We start from the raw sequence: 16951 nt of genomic DNA, 5'->3' as shown, positions 1-16951 counted from the left end.
TTTTGTCACCAGTCACTGTGTTCACAGCCCTGTCTTATTTTCTGAACTGTTTTTCTCAGTGCTCTCTACTGGCTCATCTGATTTTGGTCACTGCCTAATCGTGGTTTCAGACTTTGGTCTTCTGCCTGTGCTTCTTCGTCTTTTGGATTTCACACTGTCCCAACTTTATTAAATCTGTATGTCCAGGCCAGACCTTGCTCTGAGCTTATTTTCAGCTGCATTTCAGACTGTACAGTATCTTCCTTCTCTCTCAAAAATTTCTCATTGTCCCTTTGTTTTCTATCTTTGGCAGCCTAGTCATTTATCCTCATTTCATGTCTGCCACTGTGATATATATATGTAAGAAGCTGTTCTATTAACCTCATGGTCTGATAGGAGGATAAAGATAAGTAAACAGCAACTATACAGTACAGTTAAAGCCGGGCTAGAGGTAAGTTTAGCAGGCTGTGGGTGGGAATATATACAGAGAGAGCTTGCAAGGGAGTAGCTTACACTTTTGAGATCAAAGAAAACTTTTAGGAAGAGATGACCCTTAAGTGGATTCCTGAAAGAGGAGTAGGAGTTAGCACAGCAATAATGGAGGCACCGATAATGGAAGGCTGACTGCATGTTCAGATCTCTAGCATTTACAAAAACGTGTAAGTGAAGCTCAGGAAGTAGTATTTTGTTAGTTTGAGTTCAGCATTTGAGGAAGTGACCGATGTAGCACTGAAGAGTAAATAATCCTATGAAGAATTTTGTTTACTTTTCTAAGAGTGTGGGAGGTTTTCCTTGAAAACTGTGGATAAACATTAATTTTGAGCAGGGGAGTGGCAGAGTTATGTTTGCATTTTAGTTAGGTTATTAATTCTAGCAGTGGTATAGATAGATTAGGAGTTAAGGAGACAATTGGGGTGCCTGGGTGGCTCATTCTTTTGAGCATCTGATTCTTGGTTTCAGCTCAGGTCATGATCCCAGGGTCATGGGATTAGACTCGCATCTGGCTGAGCATGGATTGTGCTTTGGATTCTCTCTGTCTCTCTCCTCCTTTCACATGCACTCTATTTCTAAATTAAAAAAAAAAAAAAAAAAAGTTGAGACAAGTAAGTAAAGATAGCAGCCAGACTGTTTTATAAATGAGAGAAGCAGGGGGGTACCTGAGTGGCTCAGTCGGTTGAGTGTCCGACTTCGGTTCATGTCATGATCTCACACTCCGTGAGTTCAAGCCCCATGTCAGGATCTGTGCTGACAGCTCAGAGCCTGGAGCCTGCTTCAGATTCTGTGTCTTCCTATCTCTCTGCCCCTCCCCCGCTCATGCGCTGTCTCTCTGTCAAAAATAAATAAACATTAAAAAATTAAAAAAAAAAATAAATGAGAGAAGCAGGCATTATGATTTAAAGTGATAATAAGTATATATATTTAATTTTGTGGGGGCCAAATAAATGCTTCAGCATGTCTGTAGCTATTATGTGATCTTTATGGTAACCTATGTGATTTTCAAATTGCAGGTTGCAACCCATTAGATTATCATCAGCATTTGAACATATAATTTAAGTAAATCAATACAGACAAGAACAGAAAATACTGAAAAAGTATTAGGTGTAGTAAGAGTAAACATTTCCAGAAAGTTTATTTTTCTGGTGTGTGTTTGTGTGTATAAAATCTGTAGGGAAATAGCAATCTAGTACACACAGATGTTCATGTAAAACATATTTCTTACTCTGTTAGCTGTCATCAGAAAAGTTTAGAAGTTACTAATCCAGGTGAGAAATTAAAAGAGCCTGCAGTAAGAGATGCTAGTCTCTTAGGGTGATGATAAGATGTGTCCTGGTAATTAGTTGTAAGGAGGTAGAAGAAAAGAAGAGTGGAACCAAGGTTGATTCCTCTGGCTTAGGCAGTATTCTTTGTGTAACTGAGTTAGCAGTTTTCAAAACTACATCGTTTCTCTTTCCTCAAAAATCTTAGTTCCTGTGTTTCCTCTCTTTGGTAACTTGCTCAGTAATTCAGATAACTACCAGTGGAATCAGAGTGCCTGGAATCACGAGTGTTCTCAAGGAACAGTGTTCCATCCTGGAGATGAATTTTGAGTGTTATGCCAAGCATGATCTCACCCAAAGACCTTTGCATTTGCCCAAACTTTTGTGTGGAGTGTTATACCTCTGATATCTGCACGATTCATCCAGGTCTCTGCTCAAATGTTACCTCATTACAGGGGCCTTTCCTGATTTTCTCTGTTTAAATCAGGCCCCTCTGCACCCATCCCTTTACTTTGCCTTATTTTTTCCTAACCTTTTCTTAGGAAAATTTATAAACATGCAGAAAACTTGAAAGAATTTTTCAGTGAACATCCCAATGTCTACCACTGCATTCTGTAATTTACATTTTACCCTATTTGCTTTATCTCCTATCTCTGCCTCTCTCTATCCATCTAATTTTTAAATGTAATTCAATAAGTTGCAGACATCAGTACATTTAGTTCCCTCAGTACTTTAGCTTGTATGTCATTAACTGGAGTTCAATATTTGTGTAAAGTTTTTTAGGTAAAGTTTACATAGAAGGACATGCCCAAGTCTTAACCATACTATTTTGATGGGTTTCAACAAACACATACATCGATTAACCCAAACCCTTACTAAGATTTCAGATATTACCATTATCCCAGAAAGTTCTCTAAAGTACCTTTTTCAGTCAGTCACCGTTCTGATTTTTTTTTCCACTATAGGTTTTAGTTTTTCCTGTTACAGAATTAATATAAATGAAATCAGTGTGAACGCTTTTGAGTAGGGTTCTTCTAATCAGCATAACTTGTGTTATGTTAATCACCACATGACACATATTTGTTGTCAATTTTCTTTCCACTAGACTAGAAAGGGCTTTAGTTTGTCCCTTTCGGTATTCTTTGTACCCAAAACCATCCCTGCTATGTAGCAGGTACTTGATAAATACTTGTTAAATAAGTGAGTTAGTGTTTGATTAAATGATTTTGAGTGAGTGAACAATTGGGCAAAAGCCCTGGCTTGTAAATGCTTCTAAGGAAATGATTAACAAGGCCAAAAACTACTGAAAAATTCAAGTAAGATAAGAACTGAAAGTCACCAATTGAATGTAACTACAAAGAGATTATTGTTGACCTTTGACAAGCAGTTTCTGGGAAATAGAGCTGTATTCAGAGTGCTGTGTGATGGAGTGAATGGGAGGGGTAGAAGTGTGTAGTAAACTTTTAAGGAGTAAGAGCTAGTGGACACAGAGAAAGAGGAATGTTTGGGGGAAATTGCAGGAAAAGATACAGAGCTGAGGGTCAGTTTTTCTTTCATAAAAGGAGAGAGACTTTTAAAGTAGTGAGCTTCTGATGGGTAGGAGTTTGTGGACATAGGTTAGCAGTAGAGGAGAGAGGTAACCATTCTTCATGGTTTATGAGTAGGCAAGTCTTACTATCTACCCCATTATCGAAGTTTGAAATCAGCAGTTATTCAAGAAGTAACTAAATTCTCTTATTCTTATTGTAATATATTTCACAAAATTCTTCCACATTTACTTATTGTTTTAAAGCAAGTTCCTTGTTCAGTGGTAGGTTTGGAAATTTTATATACAATGTCTTAGTGAGACTATATCTAAATACTAGAAAGGAGAGTATTATGGTTGGGTGAAGTGTGGCATTTATAAATTAGCACCTAAATCTATGAAATTAAAGAATTCTATTGAGAAGTCTTATTCAGCCAGGTAATTTGCACTTACTGGGAAGTATTCATGAATTTTCACTACTGGGATGTTCTGATCTCTTGCCAATTCCAGCCCACCACTTGTATATGACCCACAGGCACAGCTCTAGCTGGCTGTCACTGTGAGTCACCCAGACCAATCCAGAATATCACCCTTTGCTCTGTACCATCCTTTCTCCCCACCAGTACCTTCTTCTGTCCTTGCTGCCCAATGCCTTAGTCACCACCTACACATTGGGGACTCACTTGTGACAACTGCCATGCTCCAAGAGGTAGAATCTCACTTTGGGAGTGACAGCTCAGCAAGTTGCCTCCCCTTGGACTGGCTGCTAGGAAAATGAGGTGGGGCCACGACAGGAGTTTTTGCTCTTATTATGTAAGTACTTACAAATATTATTGACTTTGCCTTTTCACCCACAAAGCCTAAAATATTTACTCTCTGGCACTTTACAGAAAAAATTTAAGAAAGGTAAATTCTGTTCAGAGCAAAAACACTGAAATCTGGAAGTGAACCCGTTTTGGAAAAATTAAGAACCAGTGGCTAGCATTATGCTTGGAACGTGAGTGCTTACTGAGTATTTGTTGAGTGTTAAGTTGGGAATATTTGCAGTTTATCTGAGATAAACCTAGAAAAGGACTTTGTAGCCCATTATATAGATGGAATACTTGGTTATGTTTATTTTTTCCCTCAATTTTAAAATTTGTTTCTGATCACAAAGCTAAGACATGACCAAATAAAATACTTAAGTCATACAGAAAGACTCAGAGAGTGGTGTCTATATTTTATTCCGGCAGTAAATATTTGAGAGCTTCTCTGTATCAGACTTTATTCCAGGCCTGGGATATTCAGAGGGCCAAGAGAGCCTAAGACTCTGCTGCTGTGAAGGGTGTGTAACAGCAGGCTGAGCAGCTGGGGCCTTGCATACATAACCTACTCAGTAATGTCATATAGTGACAGATTCTATGAGGAAAGATAGAAGTAGGTGAAGAGGTTAGAGAGTAACTGTGTAAATTACTGTTTTGCATACATTTATAGAATTACTTTAAGAAACTGGTATCACATTCTACATGGTGTTTTTCAGTTGGTTTTTATTTATTTTTTTAAGCTTTCATTTTAATTCCAGTTAGTTAACATATAATATAATATTAGTTTCAGAAAGATTTTTTTTAAGTCTATTTATTTATTTTAAGAGAGAGTGAGAGCACAGGAAGGGTAATGAGAGACGGAGGGATAGAGAATCCCAAGCAGTCTCCTCACTGTCAGTGTGGAACTCGAGCCCATGAACTGTGAAATCATGACCTGAGCTGAAACCAAGAGTCAGATGCTTAACTGACCAAGCCACCCAGGCAGCCACCCTTTTTTAGAAAGATTTTTTTTTTAAGTCTATTTATTTATTTTGAGAGAGCTAGAGCGCAGGAGTGGGGAGAGAGAGAGGGAGAGATAGAGAATACTAGTTTCAAGTGTAGGGTTTAGTGATTTATCACTTACATGTAACACCCAGTGCTCATCACAGTAAGTGCCCTTCTTAGTACCCATCACTCATTTAACCTATCCCCCCACCCACCTCCCCTCCAGCAAACCTTAGTTTTTTCTCTGTAGAGATTTTAAAAAGGGACTGAAAGCACATCTCATACTCATCAGAATGGCATTAGAGTTCTTAGAATCAATGCAAAAAGCTGTTAAGCCAACTTAAAATGCTGAGGGAAACTAAATGCAACCTGATTTCTGTAATCAGCCAAACTGTTGAGTGTGTGCACAGAATAAATACATTTTCAGATATCCTCGGTTTCCAAAGTTCATTTCCTGTGTATCCTTTGTTAAGAAGCTACCAGGACTCGTGTTTCTCTAAAATTAGCTACTGAGGGGTGCCTGGGTGGCTTAGTCGATTAAGCCTCCAACTCTTGGTTTCAACTCAGGTCTTGATCTCACGGTTTCCTGAGTTCGAGCCCCACATTGGGCTCTTCCCTGGTGGTACAGAGCCTGCTTGAGATTCCCCGTCTCCCTCTCTCTCTGCCCTTCTCTCACTCATGCTGTTTCTGTCCCTCTTAAAATAAATAAATGAACTTCAAAAAATAAATAAATAAAATTAGCTACTGAATGTGAAGGGCATGGGCTTCAGATCTCAGGTGTCTGATAGAAAGGGAGTGAAAGGAATCACCAGCATGATGGTAAAAGGGGGCCCAAGATGGCAGATGTGCCACAAGCTTCTCAGTTGGCCAGACAGGATCAGCAGCTCATTGTGAGGCAGAGCTGTGATTGGTAAATACCTGATGAGTCTGAATATTTTGAGAGGACATATATACAGGTGGAGAAGTTTTGGGAGTGAAATTTTTTTTTTTTTTCAACGTTTATTTATTTTTGGGACAGAGAGAGACAGAGCATGAACGGGGGAGGGGCAGAGAGAGAGGGAGACACAGAATCGGAAACAGGCTCCAGGCTCTGAGCCATCAGCCCAGAGCCTGATGCGGGGCTCGAACTCACGGACCGCGAGATCGTGACCTGGCTGAAGTCGGACGCTTAACCGACTGCGCCACCCAGGCGCCCCGGGAGTGAAATTAATAAATACATAGAAACTAAGAAAATGGGAAGAAAGGAGACAAAAGAAATATTATGTTCCATGACTCAGCTGTCAGGAGAGTTTTACATCACATAAGGGAAGGACACAGAATATGTGTGTATGTGGAATGGTCGAAGGAGGGTAAGTGTTACAGTTTATGTGTAGATGGATGCAGGAGAGAGACTTCAGCTGAATCTCTCATAGTGAGAAATTAATATACAATGTTTGAGATGAAATCTAAAATAGTAAAATAAGCTTATTAATATAAAAAGAGGTAAGTACTAGAAGAATTGGCTGAAACAGTTGAAAATGTTGCTTTTGTGGAATGGAAAATGAAGTTAAGGGGACAGTAGGCACTGTTTTTTGTAGTGAGCCCTGTATGTGTGAAGGTGTATGTATATCATTATACAACTATGAATGTATAAAATTATGTGAAAGTATGTATAATTTTGATAAAAATATTTGTAAAAGATGGAAATCTGGAAGTTTTGCTATAGAATTGCAATAAAAATTCAAGAACTGATTATAGGAATTAATACCTAAAAATAACAAAACTACCATTATCAGGAGGTTCTTGAAATTTCGTGTGTATGTGTGTGTGTGTGTGTGTGTGTGTATATATTTAACATTTATTTATTTTTGAGACAGAGACAGAGCATGAACAGGGGAGGGTCAGAGAGAGAGGGAGACACAGAATCGGAAATAGGCTCCAGGCTCTGAGCTGTCAGCACAGAGCCTGACACGGGGCTCGAACTCACGGACCGTGAGATCATGACCTGAGCCGAAGTCGGATGCTTAACCGACTGAGCCACCCAGGCGCCCCAAAATTTTGTATATTTTTAAGACATTTGTTTTTGGCTGTTGAGCTTTCATACAAATCAATAGCCCATTGATAGTGTTACAGATATTCCCGAAATGTCTTTAAAATGAAATTCCATATTGGAATCCTGCCTTCCAATGAACTTTTATTATTAAGTGAAAATACATAAAATCTGAAGTTTCAGAGGTTTTTTTTTTAGTGAAATGTTTTTTTGTAAGAAATATTTGAATTTTTGTAGTATAGGGTAGCATGAATATTCCAAAGTAGGATTTTATACAGCAGAGATTTTTTTTCATTTTAACAGTTTTTTATTTAAAGTTGTATATCAGGTTACTTTATTCTTGCATCTTCTCAATTGCCCTATTTCTCAATTTGCCCTATTCCTTTCCTAACATGGCAAGATTTGGCTTTACGTTCAAGGATCTTTTTGTAGTCTTTGTCCAGTTTTAATCTAGTGATAACCAGCTCGCTTGGGTGAGTGCCCACAAGGACAGTTGTGCCTTTTGCTTTCTCTTGCTGAACTCGTTAAATGTAAATGATGTATTTCTTCTGTAAACCTGGACTACTTTGCCAATTTGCTGACCTTTGTAGTGTCCTCGCACAACCTTACTTTATCATCCTTTCAGATGGGCATGGATCGAATGTTGTACTTCTGTCTCAGCTCTTTGGAAAGAGGGGAGGATAAAATCTTCTCCGAATGTGGGAGGTGCATTGAAATGTCTTTCATGGTTCTTGCTCTGGTCAGAAGTCACAAAGGGATTGAACTTCATTTTGGCCACTGGTGCTTCAGCAGTGGCCACAAAAGGGAAGAGAGCAACAGGGATTTTTTAATAGATCGATTTAACAACTTACATGATTCTGAGTCAGTTGTGAAGTTGGGCATTTTTATTATTCATAATTCTGTTGAAACATTTTGTGACTTGTTTGTCGATTAGCTTAATTAAGCAAACTATTAAATTTTTTTGCATGCCTTTTTAAAGTAAATGTGTGTGTATGTGTATACCTTGCTTAGGGAATAGCTTAATATTTATGGTCATTGTGTAAGAAAATAATAATGACCTCTGTAATCTAAAAAGAATCAAATTGGGCCCCTGAGTTTAAGAGAAAACAAAATTCTTCCATTTAGTCTACTTTCAATTGAAAACAAAAACTCAGAAATATTATGTTTTATATTTAACATTTTTCTTCTATACCATATTACAGAAAGAGAAGAAACAGGAATCACAGAGGAGAAAATGAGAGTAGGGAAAGTAAGAGATTGAGAGTCTTTGAGATAAAAAAGGAAAAGATGAAATTGGAATGTTCATAAACAGAGTTTTACTGAAAACAAGAGGGAGATAGCTGTACACAAAAAGAAGACACTATGCATATAGAAGAATTTTCATGGAGCAGTGTCACCACCTACTTCTTTAATGCAATATCTATAAAATCTTATAGATGTGTATTTTTTAAATTGCAGGCGAAGTGGATATTACCTCATTAACATTTTGTGCCTTGAGTGTGGTAATAGGCTGAAAGTTCCTCTACCTTTAATTAAATTTGTCTTTTCTGATGAATTTCTGATAATTTTCTGGTGATAAATTATATAAATTAGTAACTTTTAAAAACATTAGGTATTTATCCTCCTGTACTGACTATGTATCTACTGAGTTGCCAGTACTGTTAATAAAAAGGTAATAATTAAGAACTGAAAAGACACTAATAGTTGGGAAAAGAAATTTTATATGCGTGTGTGTATATTATATAAACTTTTAAAGTAAAACTTATTTGCAATTTTCCCGAATATAAGAAGGTTGTCTTATTTTGGTATCTTTTAGTTTCATTTTTGCATTTTTATTAAAGGTGGGAACAGAGAAAAGATCCTCATGGTAGAACCTATTACGTGGATCATAACACTCGAACAACCACATGGGAGAGGCCGCAACCTTTACCTCCAGGGTAAATTGGCATCTTTATTCATCTCCAGTTGTGTTTTATCATACATTTGATTTCTTAAATTTATTACAACATAAAATGATTCTTTCCTTGTGCATGTTATATTTTCCTTCATTTATTTGTGAATAATGACTGTTCAGTAAATGAGATTTGTTATAGTGTATCTCTTTTACTATTAGTCTGAAGGGGCTTCCTCAAGAGGTTATCAAACACTGGCATGTGTACTGTAGAGTAGCTGTAGAATTTTGGTTCAGTTTTAGTGCTTGTCATTCATTATATTTTAAGGAATGAAAAGCGTATTTAAGAAAATTTGTGTGTGTGTTCTCCAAAGGTAGTGATCTAAGCTGTATTATTTCATGAGATCTAATGACATAAGAGACGTTAGAGTAGTTCAAAGTTATGATCTAAAAGATTGCTACAAGTAAAATTATATTACATTATGGCTAAAATTATAGACAGTCTTAAATGAATAAAAATATTTCTATTACACACTATATAAATTCATGCCGTTAGGCTGTATTCACAAAATTGGTCTTCCTTTTCATTTGTGCTCTTATCTTTAATAGCTCTTCATACATATTGTGCTGATAACTAGTTGAATTATACTGTTTATATTCTCCTTGAACTCTCTGCCTGGACTGGCAGTATCTCCTTATTGTCTTTGCTTCTTAGAATATGTCCTTCCAGATGCAACTTAAAGTCCACCAATATAAAACACATTCAAAGTCCAGAATATTCACAAAAATACGTTATTTTCATGTGATGGGTTGCTGATAGGATTCCTAAATCATTGTATAAGTTAATGGCTTATAGAAGTGTTTGTGAGAGAGGGGATGGGGGCATAATAGGAGGACCCTAGGCTTGCCTCATCCCTCGAACATAGCTAGATAACTAAGTTAATGGCATGAATTGGCTTTAGGGTTAACTGAACCCTGGAGGATGGGGAGAACTCTGGTTGGTGGAGAAATAGGGAAGGGCATTTTGTTTTGAGGGAATATTCAGAAAAAAAAAGGATGACAAAATGAAACATATACATTTGAGACCAGCAAGTAGTTGATTTGGCTATTATGTGGGCCTCTTAAAAGATCTTAGGGGAATTGAGGCTGAAATGGTGAATGGGTTCATTTTTATGCTGTGCTGGAGAGCCATGATAGGTGGAATGACATGATTCGATCTGCATTTGTGTTCAGCAGCTGTGTAACAGCAGGATGTTGAAGACCTGTAAGAACTGAGTTACAACCCTGAATGTAGGCAGTGGCTAGAGGGACAGATTACTAGGCGCTCAGTAACTTATCAAGAAAAAGAGGGTGGTCAGATTGATACAGAGACTGTTCAGTCTTTGGCCCCCTTTTTAGAAATCATGTAGTGGTAGAAGGGGAAGATAATTTACCTAAAAAGCAAGTTACATGTTTGTAATTTCTCTGAAGAATATCAATGTTTACATTTTTTTGAAGTTGTTTGCTCATGTCTCAGACTTGATTTTTAAATCATGTGAGTTAGGTGTTAACTACTTTCCAGTTTCTTATATTAAGACATTCTTGCTTACTTTTTATTAATGCTTATCCTGTGGTAGTTGGGAAAGAAGAGTTGATGATCGTGGAAGAGTTTATTATGTGGATCACAACACCAGAACAACAACCTGGCAGCGGCCTACCATGGAGTCTGTTCGAAATTTTGAACAGTGGCAGTCTCAGCGGAACCAATTGCAGGGAGCTATGCAACAGTTCAACCAACGATACCTCTATTCGGTAATTAGCACATTGTACGATATCAACACAACTTTTTCCTTCAGGCATTTGCTGTTTTCGACTTTGGTGGTTTTTAAATGTTATAGACTGCATTGCAAGATATTTTTTATTTACTCTTTAATAAGATATAAGTATTTCTGATACACATACACACTTTAAGCTTTTTTTTTTAATTCTAGTTTACTAACATTAAGTACATACTGTTTTTGTCTTTACTAAATGGTAGTTTTCATAAGTGAATTTCTTAATGAAATAATTTGTCTTTACTAACTTCCTAATCCTCCACCTTTAATTAGAATCATTTTGCTTGCTTTAAACCAAACCAGTTACCTCCTGATTTTACTTAAGGCCAGTCTTGCCATTTTCCAGCTGTTCTCATTCCCATCTCAGAATCTCAGAAACAATACTTTCATGTGTTTTGGCCTACCGAAGAGATTCCTGGGATTGGAGATGGTTTTGTCCAAAAAATCTAATGCTGTCTGAAAATTTGACCAATTGATGGTTCATTTATTGCTGTAAACAAACATCTACAAGAAGACTTGGGGTAGCGGGTAATCTCTGTTAAATAGGTTTGATCACAGGAAGTAGAAAATACAAATTTTAAGTACTGGGCATCTCTGGATAGTGTTTTGAGGCAACTTGAAAACCCAACATGTGGAGGCTAGCAAATAGGAATTAGGGAAGACACAAAAAGAAAACCTAAATAACTTTTTTCAGAATCCTGCCTCAGGCTGGCTCTTTCAACTCCCATTTTCTTCAGAGGTTAAGTAATAAGTTCTCATTTGCAGTCTGACCCACTCACCTGGTTTTCTGTGGCCAGCAGAGAGGGACAGGGCCAGCCCAGCCTTCATAGCGTCTCCTGCTGCCACCAGTTTCTGGTCCTTCGGTAACTTGTACAGAAATCTGTGCTAAGGTTTCACTGTTCAGCTGTATGTAGTAAACAAGAAATTATGTACTTTGTGCTTTTGTACGTTATGTACTGTGTGCTTTTGCTGTCTGTATACATGAAAACCTTAGGGAAACAGGGCAAAATTAGGTCAGAGGGATGTATTAGAAATGTGTTCTCCTGCATAGAACACCTTTAAACAGATTGAGATGTAATTATCTAAGTATATACAAGTCTGGGGTGAAAGTCCAGAGCTAACACTACATTGGCTCAGTAATGCCACCTGGTACCCAGGTTCTTGGTACATCCTTATCATGCTTCATGCTTCACCTTTATCATACAGAGCTGTTGCCCTTTGGACTTCATTCTCTGTTGTAGGCAAGAAGAAAGGGAAAGGGGAATGAGAAGGGCAGATGACTTTTATCTAGTAAGCCCTGCCTTTTTGCTTGGAAAGGGATGCCCTTACCAGGGACTTCTGACAGTAGCTCTCTGGCCAGAATTGGTCATTCTACCAACCCAGCTGGGAATGGAATATTAGATGGATACATTTCTGCCTCAAAGAAAACAGTGGTTTGGGTGTCAAGGAGGGAGGAGTGGGAAATTGATACTGGGTAAAATTAACAGTATCTGTTATAAGGTTATAAAATATGTATCATTTTATCATATACTTTATCATTAAGAAATAATTTTTCAGGTGATAGTTTTTGTATTTGTCATTCTTACAGTATGTAAGCATGAATGTGTTTTGTATATGAATACACAAAAGATGCTAATATTAAAAGTATTTGTATAAAGATGACACTGGATTTTAATATTGGTTTTATTAATAGGCATTTGTTTAAAAATTTTTTTTTAATGTTTATTTTTGAGAGAGAGAGGCAGAGCACGAGTGGGGGAGGGACAGAGAGAGAGGGAGACACAGAATCCGAAGCAGGCTCCAGGCTCTGAGCTGTCAGCACAGAATTAGGCATTTGTTTTAAAAAGAACTGATTAGTATTGTATTTCTAAACAAGTAGTTTTCATTTAAACACAATTTTCTATATGCTCTTCTCTCATTTCACTCCTGTAGATTATTATGGAAGGGCTAAGAAATTAAAATATTGATGTCAGTATTAGTTATTTCTAAGTCATCTTTAAAAAACTAGTAATTTTATCAACTGATTGACTCCTCTTAACTCATGACATGTTTAAATGTACTTTGTGTCTTGAAATGACTGTATTCACATTCCTTTATCATTTTTTAGAAAATTATTATAAAATGTGGTTCTATCAAGTATTCGGTTTATCTCTGCTTTTATATTAAAGTACTGTTCTTTTTTTTTTTTTTTTTCCCCCTCGAACCCTTTCTCCAATCAGGCTTCAATGTTAGCTGCAGAAAATGACCCATATGGGCCTTTGCCACCAGGCTGGGGTAAGCTGATATGTTGTTGGTAAAAATATCTGAAGATATATGTAATAAATAGTTATTAAATGCTGTGCTCACTCTATTTTTTAGAAAAAAGAGTGGATTCAACTGACAGGGTTTACTTTGTGAATCATAACACAAAAACAACCCAGTGGGAAGATCCAAGAACTCAAGGGTATGTGTGTACTACAGCCTTACTTAAGTAATATTACATGCATCTGTAGGTAAAATCAAGTAAACCTTGATTCAGATGTTTTAGTACCTAGAAAATGTTCACCCTGTGATTATAACTTTATGTATTAGCTTACAGAATGAAGAACCCCTGCCAGAAGGGTGGGAAATCAGGTATACTCGGGAAGGCGTTAGGTACTTTGTTGATCATAATACAAGAACAACAACATTCAAAGATCCTCGCAATGGGAAGTCATCTGTGTAAGTGAAAACCTAAAGTACTTAAGTGTTGTTTAATGACATAAAAATTTGGCCTCAACTTCAGCAACAGATTGTACTCTGTCAATCAAGAAAACCTATACAAGTAAATAGCTCAGTATACGTACATCTTTGCTTTATGTTACTACAGAATGAATTTGTAGTACATAATGTGTTAATGATGGCAAATATTTATCTAGTGATTACTGTATGTGGGGGATTGTTCTAAGCACTTTGTATAAACTAGCTCATTTTATTTCCCAGCAGCCCCTTGAGGTGGATACTATTATTTTCCCTTTTTTAGTGCAGAAACTGAGGCTTAGGGGACATAACTAACTTGTGCAAAATCAGATGGCAAGTAATGGAGCTGGTTTCAGACCGAGGTAGTCTGTGCACAGATTTAACAGTCACATCGTGCCACTGCAGTGTGAAGGAATGAGATGTCAACAAATTTGAATCTTCCAGATAAAAAGACCTTAAAGTAGAGCTCACCTTCATCCTTACTCTTAAGTGTGGTATCTTTGCATCACTAATAGTTTTATGAAAGGTTTTTTTCAAATTTCCTACTGTCATATCTACCCACCTACCAGCATCTGTCTTCCCTCTTAATCCTATAGGTGAACTATCATTGTTCCTATCAAAGGCCAGTGCCTTTACTGGCACACTAGATCTTTCCCCCTCTTCCCATTTAATTGTTGTAGCAATTGTCATCTTTCTATCTTCCATCATCAGTTTTTCTTCCTCTACTGAGTTATTCTCATCACCTGTGATTTCTCCTAGATTGAAAACAAATAAACAGGGGTCCCTGGGTGGCGCTCAGTTGGTTAAGCAACAGACTCTTGATTCCAGCTCAGGTCATGATCTCACGGTTTGTGGGATCAACCCCTGCGTCGGGCTCTGCACTGATAGCACAGAGCCTGCTTATAATTCTCTCTCTCCTCCCTGCCCACCTGCCCCCCCTCCCCACTCTCTGTGCCTCTACTGCATACACGCTGTCTCTCTAAATAAAGAAATAAACCTTTTAAAATAAAATTTAAAAAAACACAACTTTTTACCTTTCAAATTCATTCCGTGAAAATTCATTTTTATTGTTGCCCCTTACAGGAAAAGTACCTGAAAGCGTTGTCTCTATATTGCTGTTTCTAATTACTCTTTCAAACAGATTACAAGGAGTTTTACTGACCCTGAACTTGTTAAGGGCACCAGCAACCTCCACATTGTTAATTGTTAATCCAGGGGTTGGTTGCAGTCCTGTCTCATTTGATTTAGGAGCATTTGACATAATACATTTGACACAATACGTTTTTAGCCATCTCAACTTCAGAGTGTGTCCAGAATCCCGTTATGTCTTACCATGTCCACTGCCACTACTTTGGTCAGCTGGAGTGCACGGTGCCTCTTGCTTTCTGTCCACACCTCATATAATGTTAGAGCAGCAAGTAGTAAAAAGTCATTCCTTTGCACAAAACTTTCCAGTGATTTCCATCTCAGTGAAAAGCAGATTCCTCACAGTGGCCTCCAAGGCCTTAAAAAATGTGATCCCCGTTACCTCTTCAACTTCATCTCTGTTTTCTCTCCTTATTCACACAGCTTCAGCTTCACTGGCCACGTAGCTCTGCCTCAAGCACCTGGACTTTTACTTCTGGGTCTTAGCTGTTATTCTGCTCTTTCCTCAAATATGTACATGGCTTATGCCCTCCATGTTTTTGTTCAAATATTGATCTGTGAGCCCAACTCTGTTCACCCTTTTCAGGATTAAAACATCTCCCTATACACTGTGTATCCTTTTACATTGCCTTTTCCTCTCTCTCTTTAAAAAAAATTTTTTTAATGTTTATTTTTGAGAGAGAGACAAAGCATGAGTGGGGGAGGGGCAGAGAGAGGGGGAGACACAGAACCTGAGGCAGGCTCCAGGCTCTGAGCTGTCAGCACAGAGCCCGACGTGGGGCTTGAACTCACAGACTGTGAGATCATGACCTGAGCCGAAGTCAGACACTTAACCGACTGAGCCACCCAGACGCCATTCTTGTTTTTTCTTTTTGAGGAGGAGTGGTAAGACATTTATCCCCTTCTAACACACTTTGTATATAATTTACTTATTTATTCTGTTTCTTGTTTTTCCACTTCACTGGAATATAACCTCCACAAAAACACATTATCATTACCTGTTAACACATAACACTCTCATCAACTAGAAGAGTGCCAGGTAGTAGTATGTCTTACGTAAATATTTGTTGAATGAATTCACTTGAACCTGACAACACAAGAGAACATTTTGCATCCATTACAAAATGTTCCCTAAGATCATGAAAGTTCTTTATGTATGTATCTTAGGCTCTCCCTCAGTAGGCAGAAGACCCAGGCCTTCTCAGTGTGACTCACACCTGTCCCTTACATGCTACCCACTCTGTCTCTTCCCTCATTTACCAGTTGAGCTGTGTGACCTAGATGTCACTCGTTCTTAGAAATTGATTTTGCTTTGCATACTTTCTCACCAATGTTTAGTTTGAATTGGGCTTAAGATGTGGTAGAATTTCCTTCCCTGTCTTTTCTGTCTAGAGCCTCTATCCTCCTTAGATTTAAGTTATTATCAAAGTTTTTTTTTAATAGTAACAGACTTTAATATTTCATTTAACTTTGTTACAAAAGATCCACCCATATATATATAGTCTTACTTTTGTGTGTGTCCTCATTTTTCAGGCCTCTTAGCCCACTAAATTTATCTTCTTTCCCAGCAAATAGCTTTCCTGTGGTCATTTGTAGGACTCTGGTATACTCCACAATATTATATATCCAACTCTATTGTGAATTAACATGTTTTGTTTTGTTTTTCCTTTAGAACTAAAGGTGGTCCACAGATTGCTTATGAACGCAGCTTTAGGTGGAAACTTGCTCACTTCCGTTATTTGTGCCAGGTACTACAGTGGTAAATAAATCTTATGTTTGTAATCATTTAGTCTTATCTTTGTACTATACAAATACTATAACTTACATGATATCACGATACTATTTTTGTTTTTAGTCTAACGCACTACCCAGTCACGTAAAGATCAATGTATCCCGGCAGACATTGTTCGAAGATTCCTTCCAACAGGTAAGGAAGATTTTATCAGAATAAATAGTACAGCTTGTCAGATTATATTCTATATATCTGAAGGGAGTTACAGTTTAGAAATTTTAAACCATGAACTGCCACTCACTGAGCGTGCATTATAATAACAATCGTAATAAACCCCATCATGTATACAGTGATTACCAGATGCTTGACACTGGCATCTTAGGTTTATCATTTCATTTAATTCATCCTCACAACATCCCTTTGAGATAGCTATTATCATTGTGTCCATTTTAAATAAACAGCTTCTGGAGCAAGTTGACACACTTTGACATTTATTTACTTCTCTAAGACTTTATTAACTCAAACAAGTCTTGGTAAATACTACCAAATTAAAATTAAATCAGTATAGATACT

General features: G+C 37.4%; 1 protein-coding gene across 7 annotated transcripts in view; it reads left to right on the top strand.

Moving 5' to 3' along the window:
• The window catches only part of WWP1 (WW domain containing E3 ubiquitin protein ligase 1), a 134866-nt gene that overhangs the window by 87310 nt on the left and 30605 nt on the right, over positions 1–16951 (top strand). For 6 of the 7 annotated variants that reach the window (XM_045454570.1, XM_045454569.1, XM_045454568.1 and 3 more), the window contains 7 exons: positions 8919–9014; positions 10585–10759; positions 13002–13056; positions 13141–13225; positions 13354–13482; positions 16319–16394; positions 16502–16573. In XM_045454570.1, coding sequence (XP_045310526.1) covers positions 8919–9014; positions 10585–10759; positions 13002–13056; positions 13141–13225; positions 13354–13482; positions 16319–16394; positions 16502–16573 — 688 coding nt within the window. The remainder of the gene's footprint in view (positions 1–8918; positions 9015–10584; positions 10760–13001; positions 13057–13140; positions 13226–13353; positions 13483–16318; positions 16395–16501; positions 16574–16951) is intronic. The other variant, XM_045454573.1, reaches the window with a different exon arrangement.

Source organism: Leopardus geoffroyi, chromosome C3 (assembly GCF_018350155.1).
Source record: "Leopardus geoffroyi isolate Oge1 chromosome C3, O.geoffroyi_Oge1_pat1.0, whole genome shotgun sequence".
NCBI classification, from domain to species: domain Eukaryota; kingdom Metazoa; phylum Chordata; class Mammalia; order Carnivora; family Felidae; genus Leopardus; species Leopardus geoffroyi.
The sequence above is the reverse complement of the archived record's forward strand: the minus strand, read 5'-3'. Positions and strand labels throughout refer to the sequence as shown.